Source organism: Rhinopithecus bieti, unplaced genomic scaffold (assembly GCF_001698545.2).
Source record: "Rhinopithecus bieti isolate Rb0 unplaced genomic scaffold, ASM169854v2 scaffold_2654, whole genome shotgun sequence".
NCBI lineage: Eukaryota > Metazoa > Chordata > Mammalia > Primates > Cercopithecidae > Rhinopithecus > Rhinopithecus bieti.
The window spans coordinates 98,890-122,617 of record NW_016804048.1 but is presented as its reverse complement, the minus strand read 5'-3'; the positions used below and the strand labels follow the sequence as shown (position 1 = coordinate 122,617).

The 23,728-nt window shown below is 40.3% G+C and overlaps 1 protein-coding gene across 11 annotated transcripts in view; it reads right to left on the bottom strand.

Annotated features, from left to right (window-relative positions):
* The window catches only part of TFDP2 (transcription factor Dp-2), an 84,852-nt gene that overhangs the window by 22,568 nt on the left and 38,556 nt on the right, over nucleotides 1-23,728 (bottom strand). For 3 of the 11 annotated variants that reach the window (XM_017862524.1, XM_017862548.1, XM_017862575.1), the window contains 4 exons: nucleotides 22,811-22,858; nucleotides 5,574-5,618; nucleotides 2,762-2,924; nucleotides 122-268 (listed from right to left, as the gene is read on the bottom strand). In XM_017862524.1, the coding sequence (XP_017718013.1) occupies nucleotides 122-268; nucleotides 2,762-2,924; nucleotides 5,574-5,618; nucleotides 22,811-22,858 (403 nt within the window). The remainder of the gene's footprint in view (nucleotides 1-121; nucleotides 269-2,761; nucleotides 2,925-5,573; nucleotides 5,619-22,810; nucleotides 22,859-23,728) is intronic. The other 8 variants (XM_017862536.1, XM_017862556.1, XM_017862584.1 and 5 more) reach the window with 4 other exon arrangements.

The following is a 23,728-nucleotide window of genomic DNA, read 5'->3' as shown; positions in this document are numbered from 1 at the left end:
AAAAGACATAGTATACATGAAAAATTAGAAATATTTGATATTACAATTACATTTTAAAATTAAAATGTCTCTGATGTAAAATAATACAAAAAGCTATTCATAAACAGATTTTCTCACTTACCTCCAGATTCTGACATTCCTGAGCAGAATTGGTAGGCAGGCCAATCCACTTGATTTCTTTTTTTTCCTTTGAAATTATGTTCATTGCCATTAGCACATTTAAAGCATCATAAACTCTTCGCCTAATGTTTTTCTGATCGTAAGCCTGCTAAAAAACATTTTCATTGAGTGATAATTAAGGGTTAAGATACAGTCACATGATATTAATATATCAAATTAATATTACGTCTTCAAAGTGCTGGAAGGATTCTATTTTTTTATTTAGCAAACTGACAAAGACATCCAAAAGAATTCTATATTCCGTGAAAATATCCTTCAAAATTAAAGGTGAAATAAAATACTTTCAAACAATATAAAACAAAATAATCTTAAAAATAAAGATCATGTTACCTGCAGATCTACACTGAAATATACCAAAGGGATTTCTTCAGGTAGAAGAAATATCATCTAATATGGGAGCTTAGAGATGTAGGATAGAATGAAGACCAACCCAAAAGGTAAATATGTGGGTAAATCTCAATTTTCACTGTATAAAACAATAATGTCTTATGGAGGCTAGAATAAATACAGAACTTAATTAATATACATGACAATAAATAGCATATATATTAACAGAAAAACGTATTGGAGGTAAAATGTTCTAAGCCCTTGCATTATCTGGGAGGATTTTAGACTTAAAAAAGTCAAGGACATTTATTCAAGTTCTGGGTAAAACTGTGCTTCTCAAAATGTGTTCCTTGACCACTGTTGATCTGCAAACTGTCTCCAATCTACAATGAGATTAGGAACTTGCACCAAAATATAATCCTCTATATGACAATGGACACTGTTCATTTCAGTTGACCATTTTTCTTCTTCTTCTTTTTTTTTTTTTGAGACAGCGTCACGCTCTGTCGCCTGGGCTGGAGTACAGTGGCGCGATCTCAGCTCACTGCAACCTCTACCTCCCAGGTTCAAGTGACTCTTCTGTCTCAGCCTCCCAAATAGCTGAGACTAGAGGCGTGTGCCGCCACACCCAGCTAATTTTTGTATTTTTAGTACAGACGGGGTTTCACCATATTGGCCAGGCTGATCTCAAATTCCTGACCTCGTGATCTGCCCGCCTCGACCTCCCAAAGTGCTGGGATTACAGGTGTGAGTCACCGCACCCGGACTACTTCTTCTATTTTTTTGATAGAAAGACTTACTCAATGAAGGAAACCATGTTGGTTTACATTGTGGAACAAGGTCCTCAGGAAATGCAATGATAATAAAGGATGGTGGAGAACACTGAATCCACCTAAATATAAAACTAGATCTAAATAAGTGGGGGATTTAAGTTATAGAACTGAATGTAAATATTAGAAATCTCAACAATAGGCCAGGAGTGGTGGCTCATGCTTGTAATCCCACCACTTTGAGAGGCCGAGGCGGGCGGATCACCTAAGGTCAGGAGTTCAAGACCAGTCTGGCCAACATGGCAAAACCCCATCTCTACTAAAAAATACAAAACTAAGCTGGGCGTGGTGGCACATGCCTGTGATCCCAGTCACCTCGGAGGCTGAGGCAGGAAAATCTCTTGAATCCGGGAGACGGAGGTTGCAGTGAGTCAAGATTGTGCCACTGCACTCCAGTCTGGGTGACAAAGCTAGACTCTTGTCTCAAAAAAAAAAGAAATGTTGACCCTGCAGAAACAATGATACTGTAACAACAAGTCCTGGGAGGAGGCAATGTGGTAGGTATGCCAATTTCCTCTTTTTGATATTGGAAGGGATATGGATGTTATTCAAAGCAGATTAAATAAGAACAAAGGGTTCAGCACAATATTTATTTAAAGTAAGAAAAATAACTATAATAATAATAATCTTATTATTATTTTTCCGAGACAGAGTCTTGCTCTCTTGCCCAGGCTGTAGTGCAGTGGTGAGATTTTGGCTCACTGCAACCTCCGCCTCCCAGGTTCAAGCAATTCTCCTGCCTCAGCCTTCTGAGTAGCTGGGATTACAGGAACGTGCCACCATGCCTGGCTATTTTTTTGTATTTTTAGTAGAAACAGGGTTTCACAGTGTTAGCCAGGATAGTGTCGATCTCCTGACCTCGTGATCTGCCCACCTCAGCCTCCCAAAGTGCTGGGATTACAGGCATGAGCCACCATGCCAAATATTTTTTAAATGTTAAAACAAAAAAACGCAACTAAGGCCGGGCGCAGTCGCTCATGCCTGTAATCCCAGCACTTTGGAAGGCCGAGGCAGGTGGATCACCTGAGGTAAGGAGTTTGAGACCAGCCTAGCCAACATGGTGAAACCCTGTCTCTACTAAAAATACAAAAATTAGCTGCGAATGGTGGTGTGCGCCTGTAATCCCAGCTATGCGGGAGGCTGAGGCACAAGAAGAGCTTGAACCTGGGAGGCAGAGGTTGCAGTGAGCCAAGATCACACCACTGAGCTCCAGCCTGGGCGACAGAGCGAGGCTCCATCTGAAAAAAAAAGAATTCCCTCCAAACTAAAACTCAACAACAACAAAAAATCCCCCAAAATAAAGGATGAAACCCTCAAGTATAATCGTTCATCTAGCTTACCTGATTCCTCAAATCTATAACAAAGATAACACAAAGAGGTACCATCATCCATCAAAAGCAATGTCAGGTTCATGATCTACCTACCGAATCAGCAGCCAAATGGTTATTTGAATTGGTGAACTCTGACACCAGCTCATCAGCGACTTCATTGTATGATGTTGTACCTTTTCGCTGAACTTTCTCACACACTTTCATGGAAAAGTGTCTCAAGCCTTTCCCATTTTTATCTCCTTTTTTGCTTCGTTTACTAGAAGGGAAAAAAGTTTTTTTACTCCATTGTACATATTAGAGACTTCCTGTACAAATCTCTGTAAGATAATTCAAGAAGACAGTAATTTAAGTTTTACTTCAGGTGTCAAAAATTTAAATTGAATAGAGATGAGAAAATGTTTATTTAAACTTACTTTTTGCCTTAAAGGCCTAATAAAGTATGAAGTTAGAGTGTTTTTCTATGAACATCATTTATTTATTCAACAAATATTTATTGACCAGTTACTATTCTATGCCAGATACCGTTATTGACACTGAGAATAAGTCAGTGAAAAAACACAAAAACTTTGCCCTTGTACAGCTAACATACTTATCTTTTCGTATTCTATGTAGATTATAGGTTTTTTACTGAAATTAAAACTACAGTCATTTGCCACAGAAGGACATTTCAGTCAAAGACGGGCCGCATATACAACAGTAGTCCAGTAAGATTACAATGGAACTGAAAAATTCTCATTGCCTAGTGAGGTAGTAACTATCATAATGCCGTAGCATAATGCATTACTCACATGTTTGTGGTGATGCTGGCAAACAAACCTACTGCTCTGCCAGTCCTATAAAAGTCTAGCACATGCAATTATGGACAGTACATAATACTTGATAATGATAATAAATGACTATGTTACTGGTTTCTGTATTTACTAAACTATACTTTTCATCATTTTAGAGCACACTTCTTCAAATTATAAATTAAAGTTAACTGTAAAAAGCCTCAGGCAATCCTTCAGGAGGTATCCAGAAGAATGCATTGTTATCACCGGAGATGACAGCTCCATGTGTGTTACTGCCCCTAAAGACCTTCCAGTGGGACAAGATGTGGAGGTAGGGGACAGTGATATTGATTATCTTGACCCCCCTGTAGGCCTAGGATAGTATGTCTCAGTTTTCTTTTCTTTCTTGGAGACAGAGTCTCGCCCTATCCCCTAGGCTGGAGTGCAGTGGCGTGATCTCTGCTCACTGCAACCTCTGCATCCCAAGTTCAAGAGATTCTCCTGCCTCAGCCTCCCAAGTAGCTGGGATTACAGGTGTGCGCCACCACATCCTGGCTAATTTTTTTTTTTTTTTTTTTTTTGAGACGGAGTCTGCTCTGTTCCCAGGCTGGAGTGCAGTGGCGGATCTCAGCTCACTGCAAGCTCTGCCCCCGGGTTTACACCATTTCCTGCCCTCAGCCTCCGGAGTAGCTGGGACTACAGGCGCACCGCCAACCTCGCCCGGCTAGTTTTTTTGTATTTTTTATTAAGAGACGGGGGTTTCACGTGTTAGCAGGTGGTCCCTCGATCTCCTGACCTCGTGATCCGCCCGTCTCTGGCCTCCCAAAGTGCTGGGATTACAGGCTTGAGCCACCGCGCCCGGCCTAATTTTTGTATTTTTAGTATAGCCAGGGTTTCATCATGTTGACCAAGCTGTTCTAGAACTCCTGACCTCAGGTGATCCACCCGCCTTGGCCCCCCAAAGTGCTGGGATTACAGGCGTGAGCCACTGCGCCTGGCCCCTGTGTCAGTTTTCTGTTTTGGGGGGTTTCTTTGGATTCAGGGTCTCACTCTTGCCTGGGCTAGAGTGCAGTACTGCCATCGTGGCTCACTGCAGCCTAAACCTCCTGTACTCAGGTGATCCTTCCATCTCAACCTTCCAAGTAGTTAGAATTATAGGTGCATGTCATCATGCCTGGCTAATTTCTTTTCTTTTTTGTAGAGACAGGGTCTTGTTATGTTGCCCAGGCTGCTCTTGAACTCCTGACCTCAAGTGATCCCTCCCATCTCAGCCTCCCAAAGTGTTGGGTTATAAGTGTGAGCCACCCTGCCCAGCCACGTCTCAGTGTTCAACAAAAAAGTTTCAAAAGTAAAAAAAAAAAAAAAAAATTAAGGATATAAAGAAAATATTTTTGTACAGCTGTACAATGTGTAATGATTAATCAGGGTAACTGGGGTATCCATCATCTCGAGCCTTTATTGTTTCTTTGTATTAGGAGCATTCCAATTCCTTTCCTCTAGTTACTTAAAATATACAATCAATTGTTGTTAACTACAGCATCCTATTGTACTACCAAATACTAGATATTATTCATTCTATCTAAGTGTATTTTTGGGCCCATTAATTTTTTTTTTTTTTTCTTTTTTTGAGAAAGAGTCTCACTCTATCCCCTAGGCTGGAGTGCAGTGGTGCAACCTCAGCTCACTGAGAATTCCGGCTTCAAGCGATTCTCCTGCCTCAGCCTCCCGAGTAGCTGGCATTACAAGTGCCTATCCCCATGACTGGCTAATTTTTGTAGTTTCGGTAGAGATGGGGTTTCACCATGTTGGTCAGGCTGGTCTCAAACTCCTGACCTCAAGTGATCCATCCGCCTTGGCCTCCCAAAGTGCTGGGATTACAAGTGTGAGCCACTGCTCCCGGACAATATTGTTTGCATTTTAAGTCAAGTGTTATTACAAGATTAAAACAGTTTGAGAACATTAAAAAGTTTATGAAGTAAAAAAGTTATAGTAAGCTAAGGTTAACTTCTTATTGAAGAAGAAAAAATCTTTTAAAAATAAATTAGTGTAGCGTAAGTATACAGTGATTATAAAGTCTAAAGTAGTGTGCAGTAAAGTCCTAGGCCTTCACATTCACTCACCACTCACTGACTCACCCACAGCAACTTCCAGTCCAGCAAGCTCCATTCATGAAAAGTGCCCTATAAAGGTGTATCATTAAAAAAATCTTTTACAAGGTATTTTTACTCTACCTTTTCTATGTTTAGGTATGTTTAAATACACAAATACTTATCACTGTGTTACAATTACCTATAGTATTCAAACCAGTAACATGCTGTGCAGGTTTGCAGCCTAGGGGCAATAGGCTATACCACCCTGGGTTTGGGTAAGTACACTTGATGATGTTCACACAGCAATGAAATCGCCTAATGAAGCATTTCTCAGAACATATCGCCTCACTGAGTGATGTGGGACTGCGAATATATTTATTGATAAATAATTTACATGTTCTATGTTACGTACATAGAAACAGATACTAAATATGCAGTTTTTTTTTTTTTTTTGAGACGGAGTCTCACTCTGTTGCTGGGGCTGGAGTGCAGTGGCCGGATCTCAGCTCACTGCAAGCTCCACCTTCCGGGTTCACGCCATTCTCCTGCCTCAGCCTCCCGAGTAGCTGGGACTACAGGCACCCGCCACCTCGCCCGGCTAGTTTTTTGTATTTTTTAGTGGAGACGGGGTTTCACAGTGTTAGCCAGGATGGTCTCGATCTCCTGACCTCGTGATCCGCCCGTCTCGGCCTCCCAAAGTGCTGGGATTACAGGCTTGAGCCACCGCGCCCGGCCTTAAATATGCAGTTTTAAAAGGAATATGAGAAAAGGGTATCTACTTTCTTTTTCCTACATTCCCAAAGAATTGTGTATGCATCCCTTGTGATAGTATAGGATGGTATAGGTATCTTACCTCACAAACTACTTATTTGAAATAATGTGAAATCACTAAAATATACTGAAAGGTATTAAGTAGGGGAGTAGAATGGTGAGATTTTCAGTTAGGCAGACATTCTCACTGCAAAGCAGAAGATTTTGGGATCAGAATTAATAACAGTAGAAGTGAAATTTATGAGGCACAAGCAGAGATAGCAAGACCAATTGAGAGGGTACTGCAATAGTCCAGGTAAGAGAATATGAATCCCCAAACTGAGGTAGTGGTAGGGCAGGAGACAAAAAGATGGATTTACAAAATTTAAAAGACAAAAATCAATAAAATTGTCTGAAGTGGAGGGTAAGGAAGAGAGGAATAGTACAATGACCTCTAGAAAGAAGGGTAATTTACTGAGATCAAAGAGATGAATTAAATTTATGAGTTGCATTTTAAACCTCCTAATCAACACTGTCTAATACCCCTAGGCACAACTCACATGTGGCTACTGAGTACTTGAAATGTGGGAACGGTGAATTGAGATGTGTCGTAAGTTTAACACACTGGATTTTAAATACTTAATATAAGGAATGAATGTAAAATACCTCACTAGTGATTTTTATGTTTAATTACACACTGAAATACAATATTTTGGATATACTGGATTAAATTAAAAATATTAAAATTAACTTCAAATATTTATTTTCTTTGAAAATTTCTATTGGGCAGCAATAATGTTGTGTATGGGATTATACAGCTATGTTAAAGGCAGCAATAAGATAAGGTGATTTCAGGCAATCACTTGGCTAATTGGCTCTCTATAGTCATAACCTGGATAATATTTGTAGTCATATCTGGATAATATTTAAAGGAAGAAACTAAACATAGTCCTTGAGTAGGAACAACTACAATTTTAAAAACTATTATGAAATGGTGATGGCTATACTCTTGAAAAGTAGATACAAGCCTACATGTGAGAGTTTTATAAAATCAGTTCAGTGCATAAATTAATAATAAACTTGAAGAAAACTTAGTTAAATATCAACATTAGTAAACTATCAGATACATATTTTGAGCAGTTTACTCCATTTAACTCTTATCCACAGTCCTTCATCTGAAAAATGCAGAATACCCATCTCATAAGTTGTGAGAATGAAATGCATATAACATATGGTACACTACAAGTGATTTTATCCCCTTCATGAGCTGCCAGAATTTTCATAAGCAATATAAAACCAAAGGGCACTATTCAACAATGGCTGAATCAATAAATTAAGCTTATTATTTGGAAGGTTAATAGAATATCATGCCAAAACTCAATTAACATCAACATTAAAATTCAACAAAGGAGGTTAGAAGAGTCAACACCTGCCATACACAGATGAGAGATTTGGTCCTGCAACCAATCCAGTAAGCCACTTTGAAAGTTAAGCAAAAGATGTCTCTAGTTAAAGAACACTAAAAGGCAAAAGGCTATATAAAGAACTACAACAACAAAAAACCGAACAACTCAATTTGAAAATGGGCAAAGGGCCAGGTGCAGTGGCTCATGCCTGTAATCCCAGCACTTTGGGAGGCCAAGGCAAGTGGATCACTTGAGGTCAGGAGTTTGTGACCTGCCTGGCCAACATGGTGAAACCCCATCTCCACACACAAAAAAAAAAAAAAAAAAAAAAATTAGCTGGGCGTGGTGGTACACATCTGTAATCCCAGCTACACAGGAGGCTGTGGCATGAGAATCACTTGCACCTGGGAGGCGGAAGTTGCAGTCCATGCCACTGCACTCCAGCCTGGGAGTGAGACTCTGTCTCAAGAAGAAAAAAAAAAGGCCAAAAGACTTAATAGTCATTTACCCAAAGAAGATATACAAATGACCAAAAAGTACATGAAAAGATGCTCAACATCACTCATCATTAGAGAAATGTAAATCAAAACAAAAATGAGATGCTACTTCGTACCCATTAGAATGGCTATTAAAAAACCAAAAACTGAAAATGAGAAAGTGTTGGAGAGGATGTAGAGAAATTGCATCCATTATGCACTGCTGGTGGAAATACAAAATGATACAGCCACTGTGGAAAACAATACAGCAATTTCTCAAAAAAGGAAACATAGAATTACCATATGATCCAGTAATTCCACTTCTGGGTATATACCCAGATGAATCTGAAAGCAGGAACTCAACAGATATTTGTACACCCATGTTCATAGCACCATTATTCACAAGAGTTAAAATGTGGAAGCAACCCAACTGCCCACCAATGGATAAACAGATAAAATGTGGTATTTACATATAATGAAATACATTCAGCCTTAAAAAGGAATAAAATTCTAATATATGCTACACTACAGATGAACCGTGAAGACATAAGTGACATAAGCCAGACATAAGAAGATAAATATTGCCTGGGCATGGTGGCTCACACCTGTAATCTCAGCACTTTGGGAGGCCGAGGCAGGCGGATCACAAGGTCAAGAGATCAAGACCATCCTGGCCAATGTGGTGAAACCCCGTTTACCAAAAATACAAAAATTAGCTGGCGTCGTCGTGCGTGCCTGTAGTCTCAGCTACTTGGGAGGCTGAGGCAGGAGAATCACTTGAACCTGGGAGGTGGAGGTTGTAGTGAGCCAAGAACATGCCACTGTACAGGCCTGGTGACAGAGCGAGACTCCGTCTCAAAAAATATATATATATTGTATGATTCCACTTATATGAAATCAAATTATAGTCAAAATCATAGTCAGAAAGAAGAACAGAGGGACTATGGGAGAGTGGGAAATGTAGTGTTGTTGCTTCATGGGGACAGAGTTTCAATACAGGATGATGAAAAAGTTCTGGAGATGGATAGTGGTGACAGTTGCCCAATAATTTATTATTTCTCCATAGTTCTTTTGCTTTTGAACTGACTTGTTTAGCTGTCTTTTATGCTTAAGTTTTGATTTCATGGCTTCATTAGCCAGTATATTTCTGCAAATAAGATGCTGTAGTTTATGCATTATGTTACGTATTTCATCATCAATTATGGCTACAAAACCAAATTCAATATGAGAGGGGGTCATGTTTCTGAGCAAAACTAATACAAACTCTATTGTATTCATCTTACTGTTCTTTTTTTTTTTTTTTTTTTTTTTTTTTTTTTTTTTTTTTTTACATTGCTCCTTGTGGAGCAGGACTACCCCATAGGTAATGTGCCCAGAGTGGCCTGTTCTTCTTCTTCTTTTTTTTTTTTTTTTTAGACGGAGTCTCGCTCTGTCGCCCGGGCGGAAGTGCAGTGGCCGGATCTCAGCTCACTGCAAGCTCCGCCTCCCGGGTTTACGCCATTCTCCTGCCTCAGCCTCCCGAGTAGCTGGGACTACAGGCACCCGCCATCTCGCCCGGCTGGTTTTTTGTATTTTTTAGTAGAGACGGGGTTTCACCGTGTAGGTCAGGATGGTCTCGATCTCCTGACCTCGTGATCCACCCGTCTCGGCCTCCCAAAGTGCTGGGATTACAGGCTTGAGCCACCGCGCCCGGCCCCTTCATTCTTTAAATTACTTCCATTGTCACATCTGGTTAACTACTACTGCTGCCACCTTCAGAAAAGGTATGCTTTTTCTTGAAAAAAATAGTTCAGGATGCTTATTTCACCATTAGAAAATGAGGATTAAAATAAAAGTTTACTTTTTTAATTTAGCTAATAATTTTAAATAATAAACCCAGGCTTGTTTGAAAAATGAAAATAAGTGTAAAAATGTTATAAAAATAAATGTCAAAAATCCCTATTCTGGCCAAGCACAGTGGCTCATGCCTATGATCTAAGCACTTTGGGAAGCCGAGACAGGCAGATCGCCTGAGCCCAGCAGTTCAAGACCAGCCTGGGCAACAGTGAGACCTCATCTCTACCAAAAATGTAAAAATTAGCCAGGTGTGGTGGTGTATGCCAGCTACTCAGGAGGCTGAGGCGGAAGGATTGCTTGTGCCTAGGTGGTTGAGGCTGTAGTGAGCCATAGTTGAGCCACTGCACTTCAGCTTGGGTGACAGAGCAAGATGCTGTCTCAAAAAAAAAAAAAAACAAAACCAAAAAAACAAAAAACCACCTATTTTTTCTTCATAGATTTTCTGTATGCTTCTGGGTTACATTTGATAAATTAACCTTAATAAAAATTAAAGCAAAGACCTAAATGTAGGAGCTAAACCTATCAAACACTTAGAAGAAAACATAGATGTTAAGTCTTTGTGACCTTGGATTAGGCAAAGATGTTTTAGATATATGACACCAAAAGCATAAGTAACACAAGAAAAAAATAAATAAATTAAACATCAAAATCAAAAACATTTGTGCCTCAAAAGACACCATTAAGAATGTGAAAGGTCAATTCACAGATAGGAGAAAAACTCTGCAAATCACGTATTTAATAAGGGATTTCTATCTAGAATATACAAAGAATGCAAATCAAAATGCTTTGAGTTAATTTTATTAATGAGGTACCATTTCACAAGAAGTGTTAGCAAAAACATAGAGAAACTGGAATACTCATACATTGCTTATGGGAATGTAAAACCGTACAGCCACTTTGGAAAACAGTCTAGCCATACTCAAAAGGGATAAACAAAGAGTAATTGTATGACCCAGCAATTCCACTCCTAGGTATACACCCAAGGGAAATGAAAACTTACATCCATACAAAACCCTAACAAATGTTCACAGCAGCATCATTCATAATAGGCAAAAAGTGAAAACAACCCAATTGTCCATCAATTAGTGCACAAATAAGTAAAATGTGGCACATTCATACAATAGAATATTATTTAGGAATAAAAAGGAATGCCTATGTCACAACACAGATAAACCTTAAAAACATGCTTACTAAAAGAAGCCAGTCATAAAGGACCACATATTGTATGTTTCCATTTATATGAAATATTCAGAATAGGCAAATCTACAGACAGAAAGTAGAGTAGTGGTTGTCTAAGAGTGGGAGGGATGAGGGGTTTGGGAGGTTGTAGCTAAAAGGTGCCAGGTTTTTTTCTCAGGGGTGATGAAAATGTTCTAAAATTGATTGTTGTGATGGTTGCACAATTCTGTTAATATGCCTAGCCAATGAGTTGTACATTTTGAATGAATGAATTGTATAGTATATGAATTATATATCGACAAAGCTGCAGAAAAATAGTCACATGCTGTAATATGGTCCTNCGCCTCCCGGGTTTACGCCATTCTCCTGCCTCAGCCTCCCGAGTAGCTGGGACTACAGGCACCCGCCATCTCGCCCGGCTGGTTTTTTGTATTTTTTAGTAGAGACGGGGTTTCACCGTGTAGGTCAGGATGGTCTCGATCTCCTGACCTCGTGATCCACCCGTCTCGGCCTCCCAAAGTGCTGGGATTACAGGCTTGAGCCACCGCGCCCGGCCCCTTCATTCTTTAAATTACTTCCATTGTCACATCTGGTTAACTACTACTGCTGCCACCTTCAGAAAAGGTATGCTTTTTCTTGAAAAAAATAGTTCAGGATGCTTATTTCACCATTAGAAAATGAGGATTAAAATAAAAGTTTACTTTTTTAATTTAGCTAATAATTTTAAATAATAAACCCAGGCTTGTTTGAAAATGAAAATAAGTGTAAAATGTTATAAAATAAATGTCAAAATCCCTATTCTGGCCAAGCACAGTGGCTCATGCCTATGATCTAAGCACTTTGGGAAGCCGAGACAGGCAGATCGCCTGAGCCCAGCAGTTCAAGACCAGCCTGGGCAACAGTGAGACCTCATCTCTACCAAAATGTAAAATTAGCCAGGTGTGGTGGTGTATGCCAGCTACTCAGGAGGCTGAGGCGGAAGGATTGCTTGTGCCTAGGTGGTTGAGGCTGTAGTGAGCCATAGTTGAGCCACTGCACTTCAGCTTGGGTGACAGAGCAAGATGCTGTCTCAAAAAAAAAAAAAACAAAACCAAAAAAACAAAAAACCACCTATTTTTTCTTCATAGATTTTCTGTATGCTTCTGGGTTACATTTGATAAATTAACCTTAATAAAATTAAAGCAAAGACCTAAATGTAGGAGCTAAACCTATCAAACACTTAGAAGAAAACATAGATGTTAAGTCTTTGTGACCTTGGATTAGGCAAAGATGTTTTAGATATATGACACCAAAAGCATAAGTAACACAAGAAAAAAATAAATAAATTAAACATCAAAATCAAAACATTTGTGCCTCAAAAGACACCATTAAGAATGTGAAAGGTCAATTCACAGATAGGAGAAAACTCTGCAAATCACGTATTTAATAAGGGATTTCTATCTAGAATATACAAAGAATGCAAATCAAAATGCTTTGAGTTAATTTTATTAATGAGGTACCATTTCACAAGAAGTGTTAGCAAAACATAGAGAAACTGGAATACTCATACATTGCTTATGGGAATGTAAAACCGTACAGCCACTTTGGAAAACAGTCTAGCCATACTCAAAAGGGATAAACAAAGAGTAATTGTATGACCCAGCAATTCCACTCCTAGGTATACACCCAAGGGAAATGAAAACTTACATCCATACAAAACCCTAACAAATGTTCACAGCAGCATCATTCATAATAGGCAAAAGTGAAAACAACCCAATTGTCCATCAATTAGTGCACAAATAAGTAAAATGTGGCACATTCATACAATAGAATATTATTTAGGAATAAAAGGAATGCCTATGTCACAACACAGATAAACCTTAAAACATGCTTACTAAAAGAAGCCAGTCATAAAGGACCACATATTGTATGTTTCCATTTATATGAAATATTCAGAATAGGCAAATCTACAGACAGAAAGTAGAGTAGTGGTTGTCTAAGAGTGGGAGGGATGAGGGGTTTGGGAGGTTGTAGCTAAAAGGTGCCAGGTTTTTTTCTCAGGGGTGATGAAAATGTTCTAAAATTGATTGTTGTGATGGTTGCACAATTCTGTTAATATGCCTAGCCAATGAGTTGTACATTTTGAATGAATGAATTGTATAGTATATGAATTATATATCGACAAAGCTGCAGAAAAATAGTCACATGCTGTAATATGGTCCTCCTGTGCATCACTAGTGAACTGTTTGTACCACAGAGAGCTTACCATGTTAGTTTGACTGCGCTAACATTCTTTTTTTTTTTTTTGAGACAGAGACTGGCTCTGTCGCCCAGGCTGGAGTGCAATGGCGCAATCTCCGCTCACTGCAACGTCTGCCTCCCAGGTTCAAGCAATTCTCCTGGCTCAGTCTCCCGAGTAGCTAGAATTACAAGCACCTGCCAACACCATCCTGCCAGGCTAATTTTTGTAGAGATGGGGTTTCACCGTGTAAGCCACCATGCCCAGCCGACAGAGCTAAAATTCTAGCTAAATTTTAAAACTCAGAACTTTTAAATAGATAAAATTTAAATTTTAACAAAAATTTCATCAAAATTTCTATCCATCGTGCTTAAATCAACATCAAATTGCTATAAAGGTGTCTGGACTTCAATTTCTGTAAGGTGGACTAGGAACAAAGAGTTCTGGACCACTAACAGTATACCAACCACATCTATGTATTTCTGCTTAGGACTACTCTCCTTTTGTTTTTCCTTTCTATATACTTAAGACATTAGACTTAAAAAAAAATTAAGCATATAGGTAAGTTATATTTTTACCTATAATTTCATTTAGGTAATAAAAGAAACATTATAAAGTATTTTATATAGAAAGGGATCCTGGGCTGGGCATGGTGGCTCACACCTGTAACACCAGCACTTTGGGAGGCTGAGGTGAGCGTAAGTTAGGAGTTCAAAACCAGCTTGGGCAACATGGTGAAACCCCGTCTCTACTAAAAATACAAAAGCCGGGTGCAGTGACTCACGCTTGTAAGCCCAGCACTTTGGGAGGCTGAGGCGGGCGGATCACCTGAGGTCAGGAGTTTGAGACCAGCCTGGCTAACATGGTGTGAAACCCCGTTTCTACTAAAAATACAAAAAATTAGCCGGGTGTGGTGGCATACACCTGTAATCCCAGCTACTTGGGAGGCTGAGGCAGTAGAATTGCTTGAACCCGGGAGGCAGAGGTTGCAGTGAGCCGAGATTGCACCATTGCACTTCAGCTTGGGTAACAAGAGCGAAACTCCATCTCAAAATATATATATACACACACATATAAATATATATAACAAATATATATATACACACACACACAAAAAAAAACTTAGCCAGGTGTGGTGGCATGTGCTTGTAATCCCAGCCACTAGGGAGGCTGAGGTACAAGAATCGCTTGAGCCCAGGCAGCAGAGGTTGCAGTGAGCCAAGATGGCACCACTGCATTCCAGCTTGGGCAACACAGCAAGACTCTGTCTCAAAGAAAAAAAAGAGAGGATCCTGGGTTTGACAGGGTTGAAATCACTGCTGTAAAACTGATTATTGTGATTGAGCTTAGTCTATAAAAGATGGGTAGGAAAACACTGCAGGAGCCCACAACATAAGGAAGAAAACTTTCCTTTTCTTCTTATGTAGTCCTGTCCCATCATCTAGTGGCTTACAGTCTAGATGTTGAGAGTTACCTGGCTACAGTGTTTAACTTCTCCCTGAGTTTTTCATTGACATATATAACACATAAAGTACACAAACCATCTGTGTTAAGTGTCTCTTTGTAGTTATAGTTCCACCCAAACCCAACACCTCAAGAATATCTGTTACCATGACTTCTATTATAGTTTTACCTATTTTGAACTTTAAATAAAAATCATATAGTATGTATTTTTTTTTTTTTTGTTTTTTTTTTTTTTTTTTTGCTGAGACAAGAGTCTCGCTCTGCGCCCCAGGCTGAGTCCGTGGCGGCTCTCAGGCTCCTGCAAACGGGCTCCGACCTCCGGGGTTTAGCCAATTTCCTGCCTCAGCCGTGTCGGGGCGAGTAGCTGGCGGGGCCACTTACAGCGCGGGCGCCACCCGGTCGGCGCTATTGTATTTTTAGTTGAGAGACGGGTTTCACCGTGTTGAGCCCCAGGGGAGTGGTCCGAATCGTGTTGGCCGACGCTGTCGTGTGGCCCCGCTCTCGGGCGGCGCCGCAAAGGGTGCTGGCGGCAAAGTGCTGGGATTACAGGCTTGAGCCACCGCGCCCGGCCGTATGTATTCTTTTGTATCTGACACTAAGAGATTCATCACACTTTTCATGGGACTGTATTTCATTCATTTCATTGTATGAATACATTGCAATTCATTCATCCATTCTGCAGATGGGCATTTGGTTTGTTTCTAGTTGGAGGCTAACAGTGCTTCTATAAACTGTCTTGTACACGTTTTTGGTGAATGCGTGCACAAATTTCTGTTGAGTACATGCAAAGAACAGAATTGATGAGTTACAGGGTATGTTTATATTCAACTTCAGCAGATACTGCTAACTCCCAAAATGACTGTACCAATTTAACCTGCCATCAGCAGTGTATGAGCATTCTAGATGCTTCATATCCTTGCCAAACTTAGCACTGTCTATCCTTTTCATTGTAGCCATTCTGATGGATATAAAGTGGTATTGCATTGTGGTTTTCATTTGCATTTTTCTAATGATTAATGCTGATAAACACTTTTCAATGTTTACTGGCCTGTTTGTATTTTTTGCTAGAATAAAAAAATTGTTCATTTTTATATGCTCTTATATCCAGCAACCTTGCTAAATTCATTTTTCTCATCATTTGTCTGTAGATTCTTTTGGTTTTTCTTGGGATACAATCACATCATCTGCAAATGGTGCCATTTTATTTCTTCATTTACAATTCTTTTATTAAGGCTTTCCATTTTGTTTCTTGGCTTACGGCACTAGCAAGAATTTCCACTACAATACTGAATAGAAGTGGTGATTAACTAGGGATCCTCCTTGTTTCTTATGCCAAGTTGAAAACTTTTTATTCACTACTAAATGTAATGCTTGCTGTCAGGTGTGTGTGTGCGTTTAGCCAGAGTCTCGCGTGTGTGTGTGTGTGTTTAGCCAGAGTCTCGCTCTGTCACCCAGGTTGGAGTACAGTGGTGCGATCTCGGCTCACTGCAGCCTTTGCCTCCAGGTTCCGGCGATTCTCCTGCCTCAGTCTCCCGAGAGCTGGGACTACAGGAGCGTCCTGCCACACCTGGCTAATTTTTTGTATTTTTAGTAGAGACGGGGTTTCACCGTGTTGCCCAGGCTGGTGTCGAACTCCTGAGCTCAGGTGATCCACCCACCTCAGCCTCCCAAAGTGTTGGGATTACAGGCATGAGCCACTGCACCTGGCCTGTGTTTTTTTTTTATTTTTTATTATTTTTTTTAAGACATTCTTCTCGGCTGGGCACGGTATTTGTATTTTTTCTAGAGATGGGGTTTTCCCATGTTGCTCAGGCTGGTCTTGAATTACTGAGTGCAAGAGAATTGCCTGTGTTGGCCTCCCAAAGTGCTGGGATGCTAGGCGTGAGCCGCCGTGCCTGGGCCTGCTGTTAGTTTTTGCCAATTGTCTTTAACATACTAAGTTCCCTTCTATTACTAGTTTGACACTTACCATAATGAGTAAAGTTTAATCAAGTCAAGTGTTTTCTGTATCAATTGATCATAAAATTTTTCTCATTTTGTACAAAACCCTAGATTCTCAGGCTCCTGCCCACAAACGGCAAACAACTCCATATCTAAAAGCTACTGTGGAAGTCCCTCATCTTTCTGAGGTTCTTCCTGCTCTAGTTTTAGCCCCTCCAGTTCTCACTGCCTCAGTAGATTTCTGATATCTTCAAATAAGATGATCCCAGCTATTCTTTGCAGCCACACTAGACTGCTGCCAAGTTATTTCATTAAAACAAAAATTCTGTTTTCATGTTTTAATATCTGGAAGAACTGTTTTTAGCAACCTTTTCTTTTTTTGATACGGAGTCTCACTCTGTCGCCAGGCTGCAGTGCAATGGTGCAATCTCGGCTCACTGCAATCTCTGCCTCCTGGGTTCAAGCGATTCTCCTGCCTCAGCCTCCCGAGTAGTTACAGGCACGTGCCACCACGCCCAGCTAAATTTTGTATTCTTAGTAGAGACAGGGTTTCACCAGGTAGGCCAGGATGGTCTTGAACTCCTGACCTCAGATGATCCACCTGCCTCAGTCTCCCAAAGTGCTGGGATTACAGGCGTGAGCCACCATGCCCGGCCGGCAATCATGTTTTAAACTTCACAGAATGTTTTTCTTCTTTGCTTCTTTTCCATAGGATCTTCTTTTTCTTTCATGGGCATTATCGCTTCTTAGGAACCTTCAGACCTCTCAAAGGGTGATAATTACAACTTTATTTTATTGTTCTTTTTTATCTTACTGTTCTACATCCTCTTGGGTCGTAACTTTTGTTTATTCATCTTGTTCCTTTTCTTTCATGATAGTTTTCCCAAAATGTCCTGTTCTTTCATATTCACAAATGTTGAATTCAAGTTTTCAACATATAGAGTTTATATGAGCTTCTTGTATGCAGGCTTGTTTTCCTAAGACGGTTCTCCTCACTTGTGGAGGGCTAACTACAACTTCTGTGGATGTGAGTGGGTCATGCTGGCAACAAGCTTAACTTCAGGTTGTGTTTGCTGCTAAGCAGGCAAGCAGGCAGCCAGTCTGGTCTCTCTCTCTTCCCCACAAATACAAATGCCAGTATGGGGAAAACCTGTTCTGGGCATACTAAAATTTTTTTTTTTTTTTTTTTTTTTTTTTGAGACGGAGTCTTGCTCCTTCGCCCAGGCTGGAATGCAGTGGCGCAGTCTTGTCTCACTGCAATCTCTGGCCTCCTGTGTTCAAGCGATTCTCCTGCCTCAGCCTCCCAGGTAGCTGGGACTACAGGCGCCCACCACCATGCCCGGCTAATTTTTTGTATTTTTAGTAGAGATGGGGTTTCACCGTGTTAGCCAGGATGGGCTCGATCTCCTGACTTCGTGATCCGCCCGCCTTGGCCTCCCAAAGTGCTGGGATTACAGGCGTGAGCCACCGCGCCCGGCGGCATACTAAAATTCTTAAACCCAACTGAGGCAGGCAGTTGTTTCCCTAGGATCAATTCTCCAAGTTTCAGCCCTGGGGGAGAAACGTGTTTGGTGCAACTGCTCTGTGTATGGAGGTGGGATAAGAGGTACAAGGGGATTTGAAGGGTTGGGATGGTTCAGCCGGCCCAGCTGCTCAAAGTCTTTATTTAATCACTCTCCTTACTTCCTTCAACAATTCATTCTTGCTTTCTACAGAAGTCAACTTTAAGCCTGGAGCCTCTCTGTGACAACGTAGGGTACAATGGCTACCATTTCTGATGCTGACTTTTTCCACGCATATTGTGCGATGTAGATTTCTCTACTTTCACTTTTCATCATAACACTAGCCTTCATTTTATAGCTGGGAAATCTATATCCCTATCATTTTTTACAGCACTTTTGCAGATTTACTTTAATTATTATGATTATGATGATTATTATTTTTTTTGAGACAGAGTCTAACTCGGTTGCCAGGGCTGGAGTGCAGTGGCACGAACTCAGCTCACTGCAACCTCTGCCTCCTGGGTTCAAGCGATTCTTGCACCTCAGCCTCCTAAGCAGCTGGGATTAAAGGCATGTGCCACCATGCCTGACTAATTTTTGTATTTTCAGTAGAGATGGGGTTTCATGAGGTTGGCTAGGCTGGTCTTGAACTCCTGACCTCAAGTGATATGGCCACCTTGGCCTCCCAAAGTGCTGGGATTACAGGCGTGAACCACTCACTGTGCCCAATCCCTTTTTATTATTATTATTATTATTATTATTATTGTTTTTTTTTTTGAGACGGAGTCTCGCTCTGTCACCCAGGCTGGAGTGCTGTGGCCGGATCTCAGCTCACTGCAAGCTCCGCCTCCCGGGTTCACGCCATTCTCCTGTCTCAGCCTCCCGGGTAGCTGGGACTACAGGCGCCGCCACGTCGCCCGGCTATTTTTTTGTAGTTTTAGTAGAGACGGGGTTTCACCGTGTTAGCCAGGATGGTCTCGATCTCCTGACCTCGTGATCCACCCGTCTTGGCCTCCCAAAGTGCTGGGATTACAGGCTTGAGCCACCGCGCCCGGCCCCTTTAATTATTTTTTATACTAAAATTTCAATAATATCTTAGCAGTGAGCATGAGGAAGGTAGGAAGTAAACATGAGTAATCAGTCCATCTTTTTTTTTTTTTGCGATGGAGTCTCTCTCTATTGCCCAAACTGGAGTGCAGTGGCATGATCTCGGCTCACTGCAACTTCCGCTTCCTGGGCTCAAGTGATTCTCCTGCTTCAGCCTCCCAACTAGCTGGGATTACAGGCGTGTGCCACCATGCCTGGCTAGTTTTTTGTATTTTTAGTAGAGATGAGGTTGCACCGTGTTACCCAGGATGGTCTCGATCTCCTGACCTTGTAATCTGCCCACCTCGGCCTCCCAAAGTATCAGGATTACATGCATGAGCCACCGCGCCCAGCCCAGTCCATCATCTTAAATTGGAAGCTCTCTATTTAAATCTTTTAAATCTTAAATATATAGGGTTTACACATTTTTTTAAGAGCCTGAGCTCTTTCAAACACCAAGACCCTCTCTTTCCAAATAACATCAATATTTGGCCACAGGATGTAAACACTCTATTAATTCATAAACCAAACAAAGAAACCAGGAGGAAGCATTCTTTATCAAAGGAACTAAATTAAGAAACTAAAACCTAAATAAGAAAATAAAACCACAGACTGGGCACGGTGGCTCACCCCTATAATCTCAGTACTTTGAGAGGCTGAGGTAGGTCAGGCGTTCGAGACTAGCTGGCCAATATGGTGAAACTTGTCTCTACTAAAAATTCAAAAATTTGCTGGGCATAGTGGTGGGTGCCTGTAATCCCAGCTACTCAGGAGGCTGAGGCAAGAGAACTGCTTGAACCCAGGAGGCAGAGGCTGTAGTGAGCAGAGATCGCGCCACTGCACTCCATTTTGGGCAACAGGGCGAGACTCCATCTCGAAAAACAAACAAACAAACAAATAAACTCCACTAATATACTGTGGTTTGAAAAGCATGTTACAGTTTATTAATTATTTCCTTTTAAGTATTCAAAAGAATTACACCCAAAGAATAAAAAAGTATTTTTCTTTCTTTCCAGGCACGTAACTAGAATCTACAAACCATCTCTTGACATTTTCCCAATAAATTTTTTATGGTTTACAAAAGTAATATACAATTTAAATTTATAGTATTGTATCTCAAGTATAAATTGCAATAAATGTATTTCATTTAAATAAGGAGCTATATAAAATATATAGTAAAAGTTTCAGTTCTTGTTAAAAAAAGAGTCAACCAGAATATTTAAATCAACAAAATATTTCAGTCATGTTTATAAAATTAAACCTTGACTTAATTAGCAAAAAAGTAAAAAATAAAAAAAAGGCCAGGTGTGGTGGCTCATGCCTATAATCTCAGCACTTTGGGAGGCCAAGGCAGGTGGATCATTTGAGGTGAGGAGTTCAAGACCAGCCTGGCCAACATGGTGAAACCCCATCTCTACTAAAAATACAAAAATTAGCTGGGTGTGGTGGCACACGCCTGTAGTCCCAGCTACTTGGGAGGGAGAGGTTGCAGTGAGCCAAGATCGCACTACTGCACTCCAGCCTGGGCAACAGAGTGACACCGTGTCTTAAAAACAAAAGAGGCTGGGCATAGTGGATCATGCCTGTAATCCCAGCAATTTGGGAGGCCAAGGCAGGCAGATCCCTTGAGGTCAAGAGTTTGAGACTAGCCTGGCCAACATGGTGAAAGCCTGCTTCTACAAAAATACAAAAACTTGCTGGGCGTGGTGGTGCATGTCTGTAATCCCAGCTACTCGGGAGGCTGAGACAGGAGAATCGCTTGAACCCAGAAGGTAGAGGTTGCAGTGAGCTGAGATCAAGCCATTGCACTCCAGCCTGGGAGAGAGAGGAAGACTCCATCTCAAAAAAAAAAAAAAAAAAAAAAGAATCATACAGAAAAAAATGCAACACCACTGTGCTGAATCTTACTAATTTAGAAGAAGGAATAAAGAAAAACACATATCAAATCTTTGCGGTTTGACAGATGGGTGGTGGGGATACATTACAGAAAAGTTACATTCAAAACTTTTTAAAGAATGATAAAAAAAAATGCTAGGGAAAAAAGCCACTGAACCAAATGTAGAAAGAGAAAGTTGAACCAATGGCTATACTAATACATTTAATCTAACACTTTTATGTATTCTCACTTATAGATCTTTAGAATTCTCACTTACAAAGGACAATAAAGAGAATCTTGGTTTTTGTACTGTTTGCAGTGCAGAGGTGTCACCCATCATAACTGACAAATAGTTCCATTTTAATGCCCTAAACATTGCTAAATACATCTGCAAGAACTTGTTCTGTTGCCCTTTCCAAGGATAAACACCAGTAAAGACCAGTTTGAGTTGGAAAGAGGACTTGACATTAGAGAGTAAAGAACATTTCATTTCTATGATACAGCAGCTCCTCAGATGTGATTGTATCTGTTGAAAACAATTAGGACCAAGAAGCAAGCAACAAAAGCCACCAAGGAACTGAAACAGCACTAGTGTCAGGGCAAGAAAACACACATCCTTTATACATATTCCCACAGTTCTCACTCAGAGCCTAGTCATTTTCATTTTAGATTGAATTCTAACACATTTAGCCATCTAGTTTCTCAGGGTACAGCAAATCAGAGATAGCAAATTAGAAAATGTAGGAGTTTCTGACGTGGCAGTTATTTTTTACTTAACTGACTACAAGTGATTCTGATGCACAGTCAGAATGGAGAAGCCACTGTCCTAATATTCTAAGATAACGTGAACTTTCCTTATGCCCAACATATTGCTTAAGATCAAGTGAGAGATTGTTATGATTTATAAATGTTTTAAGAAAAACTTAGCCGGGTGTGGTGGCTCACGCCTGTAATCCTAGCACTTTGGGAGGCTGAGGCAGGCGGATCATGAGGTCAGGAGTTCGAGACCAGCTTGGCCAACATGGTGAAACCCCGTCTCTACTAAAAATACAAAAATTAGCCAGGCAGGGTGGTGTGCTCCTGTAATCCCAGCTATTCAGGAGGCTGAGGCAGGAGAATCGCTTGAACCTGGGAGGCAGAGGTTGCAGTGAGCCAAGATCGTGCTACTGCACTCCAGCCTGGGTGACGGAGCAAGACTCCATCTCAAAAAAAAAAAAAGAAAAAAGAAAAACTTGTTAAAGTTTGGGCATGTTAGGATAATGTGGAGCATTCACTTTGATAGAACTCTTCATTTCCCAGATGGAAAGAGGGGAGGTAATACTAAAGGACATACCACCAATAGTCAATCTGCTCATAGGGTAATTTCTGCTGAAACCATACAGATACTATGAGTGAACTGGGGCACTCGATGCAGAATGAAATAATGGCAAAAACTGAAAGAAGTTAAAGTTACATGAAGAGAAACATCGCATTAAACCAGAGTAGTCGCAACGCCAACAACCTCTCTATATAGAATCTTCCAAACAAAATAGTTAGACTTATACTCACCTTTCTGAAAAATCAGAGTCTATAAATTTTCTAGCCCGTTTTCTATCACTAAAAAGGAAAAAAGATAGCATAAAAACAACACATACTTAAATACAATTTAATTTCATTAATACTTTATTATAACTTGTCTAATTATACACTGAATATATTCGAAGACTAAAACTAACAAATACAAAAGATAGGTACATAAAATAAATCTTAATTGTATCATGTGAACAAGATATCACAACATAATAATCATAGGTTGAAAAGAGTTCAATGAATAGTTAGGGAGGAAAACACTGCAGACCTGCAAACAAGACAGAGAAAAATCTTCTTCACTCTGTGAAATACTGACTATAAAAACACCAGACAATCCTGCCACCTCCAATACAAAGCACAAATGGGGCTGAAAATATCCAGACCCTGGTCGTTTCCAAAGTGGGCCAACACTGCTGGCACAGGCTTGGCTTTCACGTTATAATCTTTCAAGGCTATATAGAAATCCAGGGTAACCTTAGATCTACACAAGAATGTTCATGAGGATTGAGTAATGCCCACAGGATTACAGGTAATTCTGTCATTTCAGCTCATTTGATCATGGAAAAGTATGCATATACAAAACTCTTCTGTCTTTAATGTATTTGTACGTGTGTGTAGGCATGTATTTATGTATATTAATATGTATACATCTTAAAGCACTTTGCCAGGATTATTAATTCATTTAATATCCTTGAAGCAAGGAGATTCTTACTGCACTAAGATTTACCATCTGCTTGCTCAAACTCACATATGACAGAATCACCAATGCAGTATTCCACCATGTAAATAACTTCTAAAGTAACAAAACATCTCAAGTAACAAAACGAGGTTTTCAGTAATTTATCTTATTTATTTTCTTTTATGGAAGTATGAGTACTAAAATGATAAAGAGTGGAG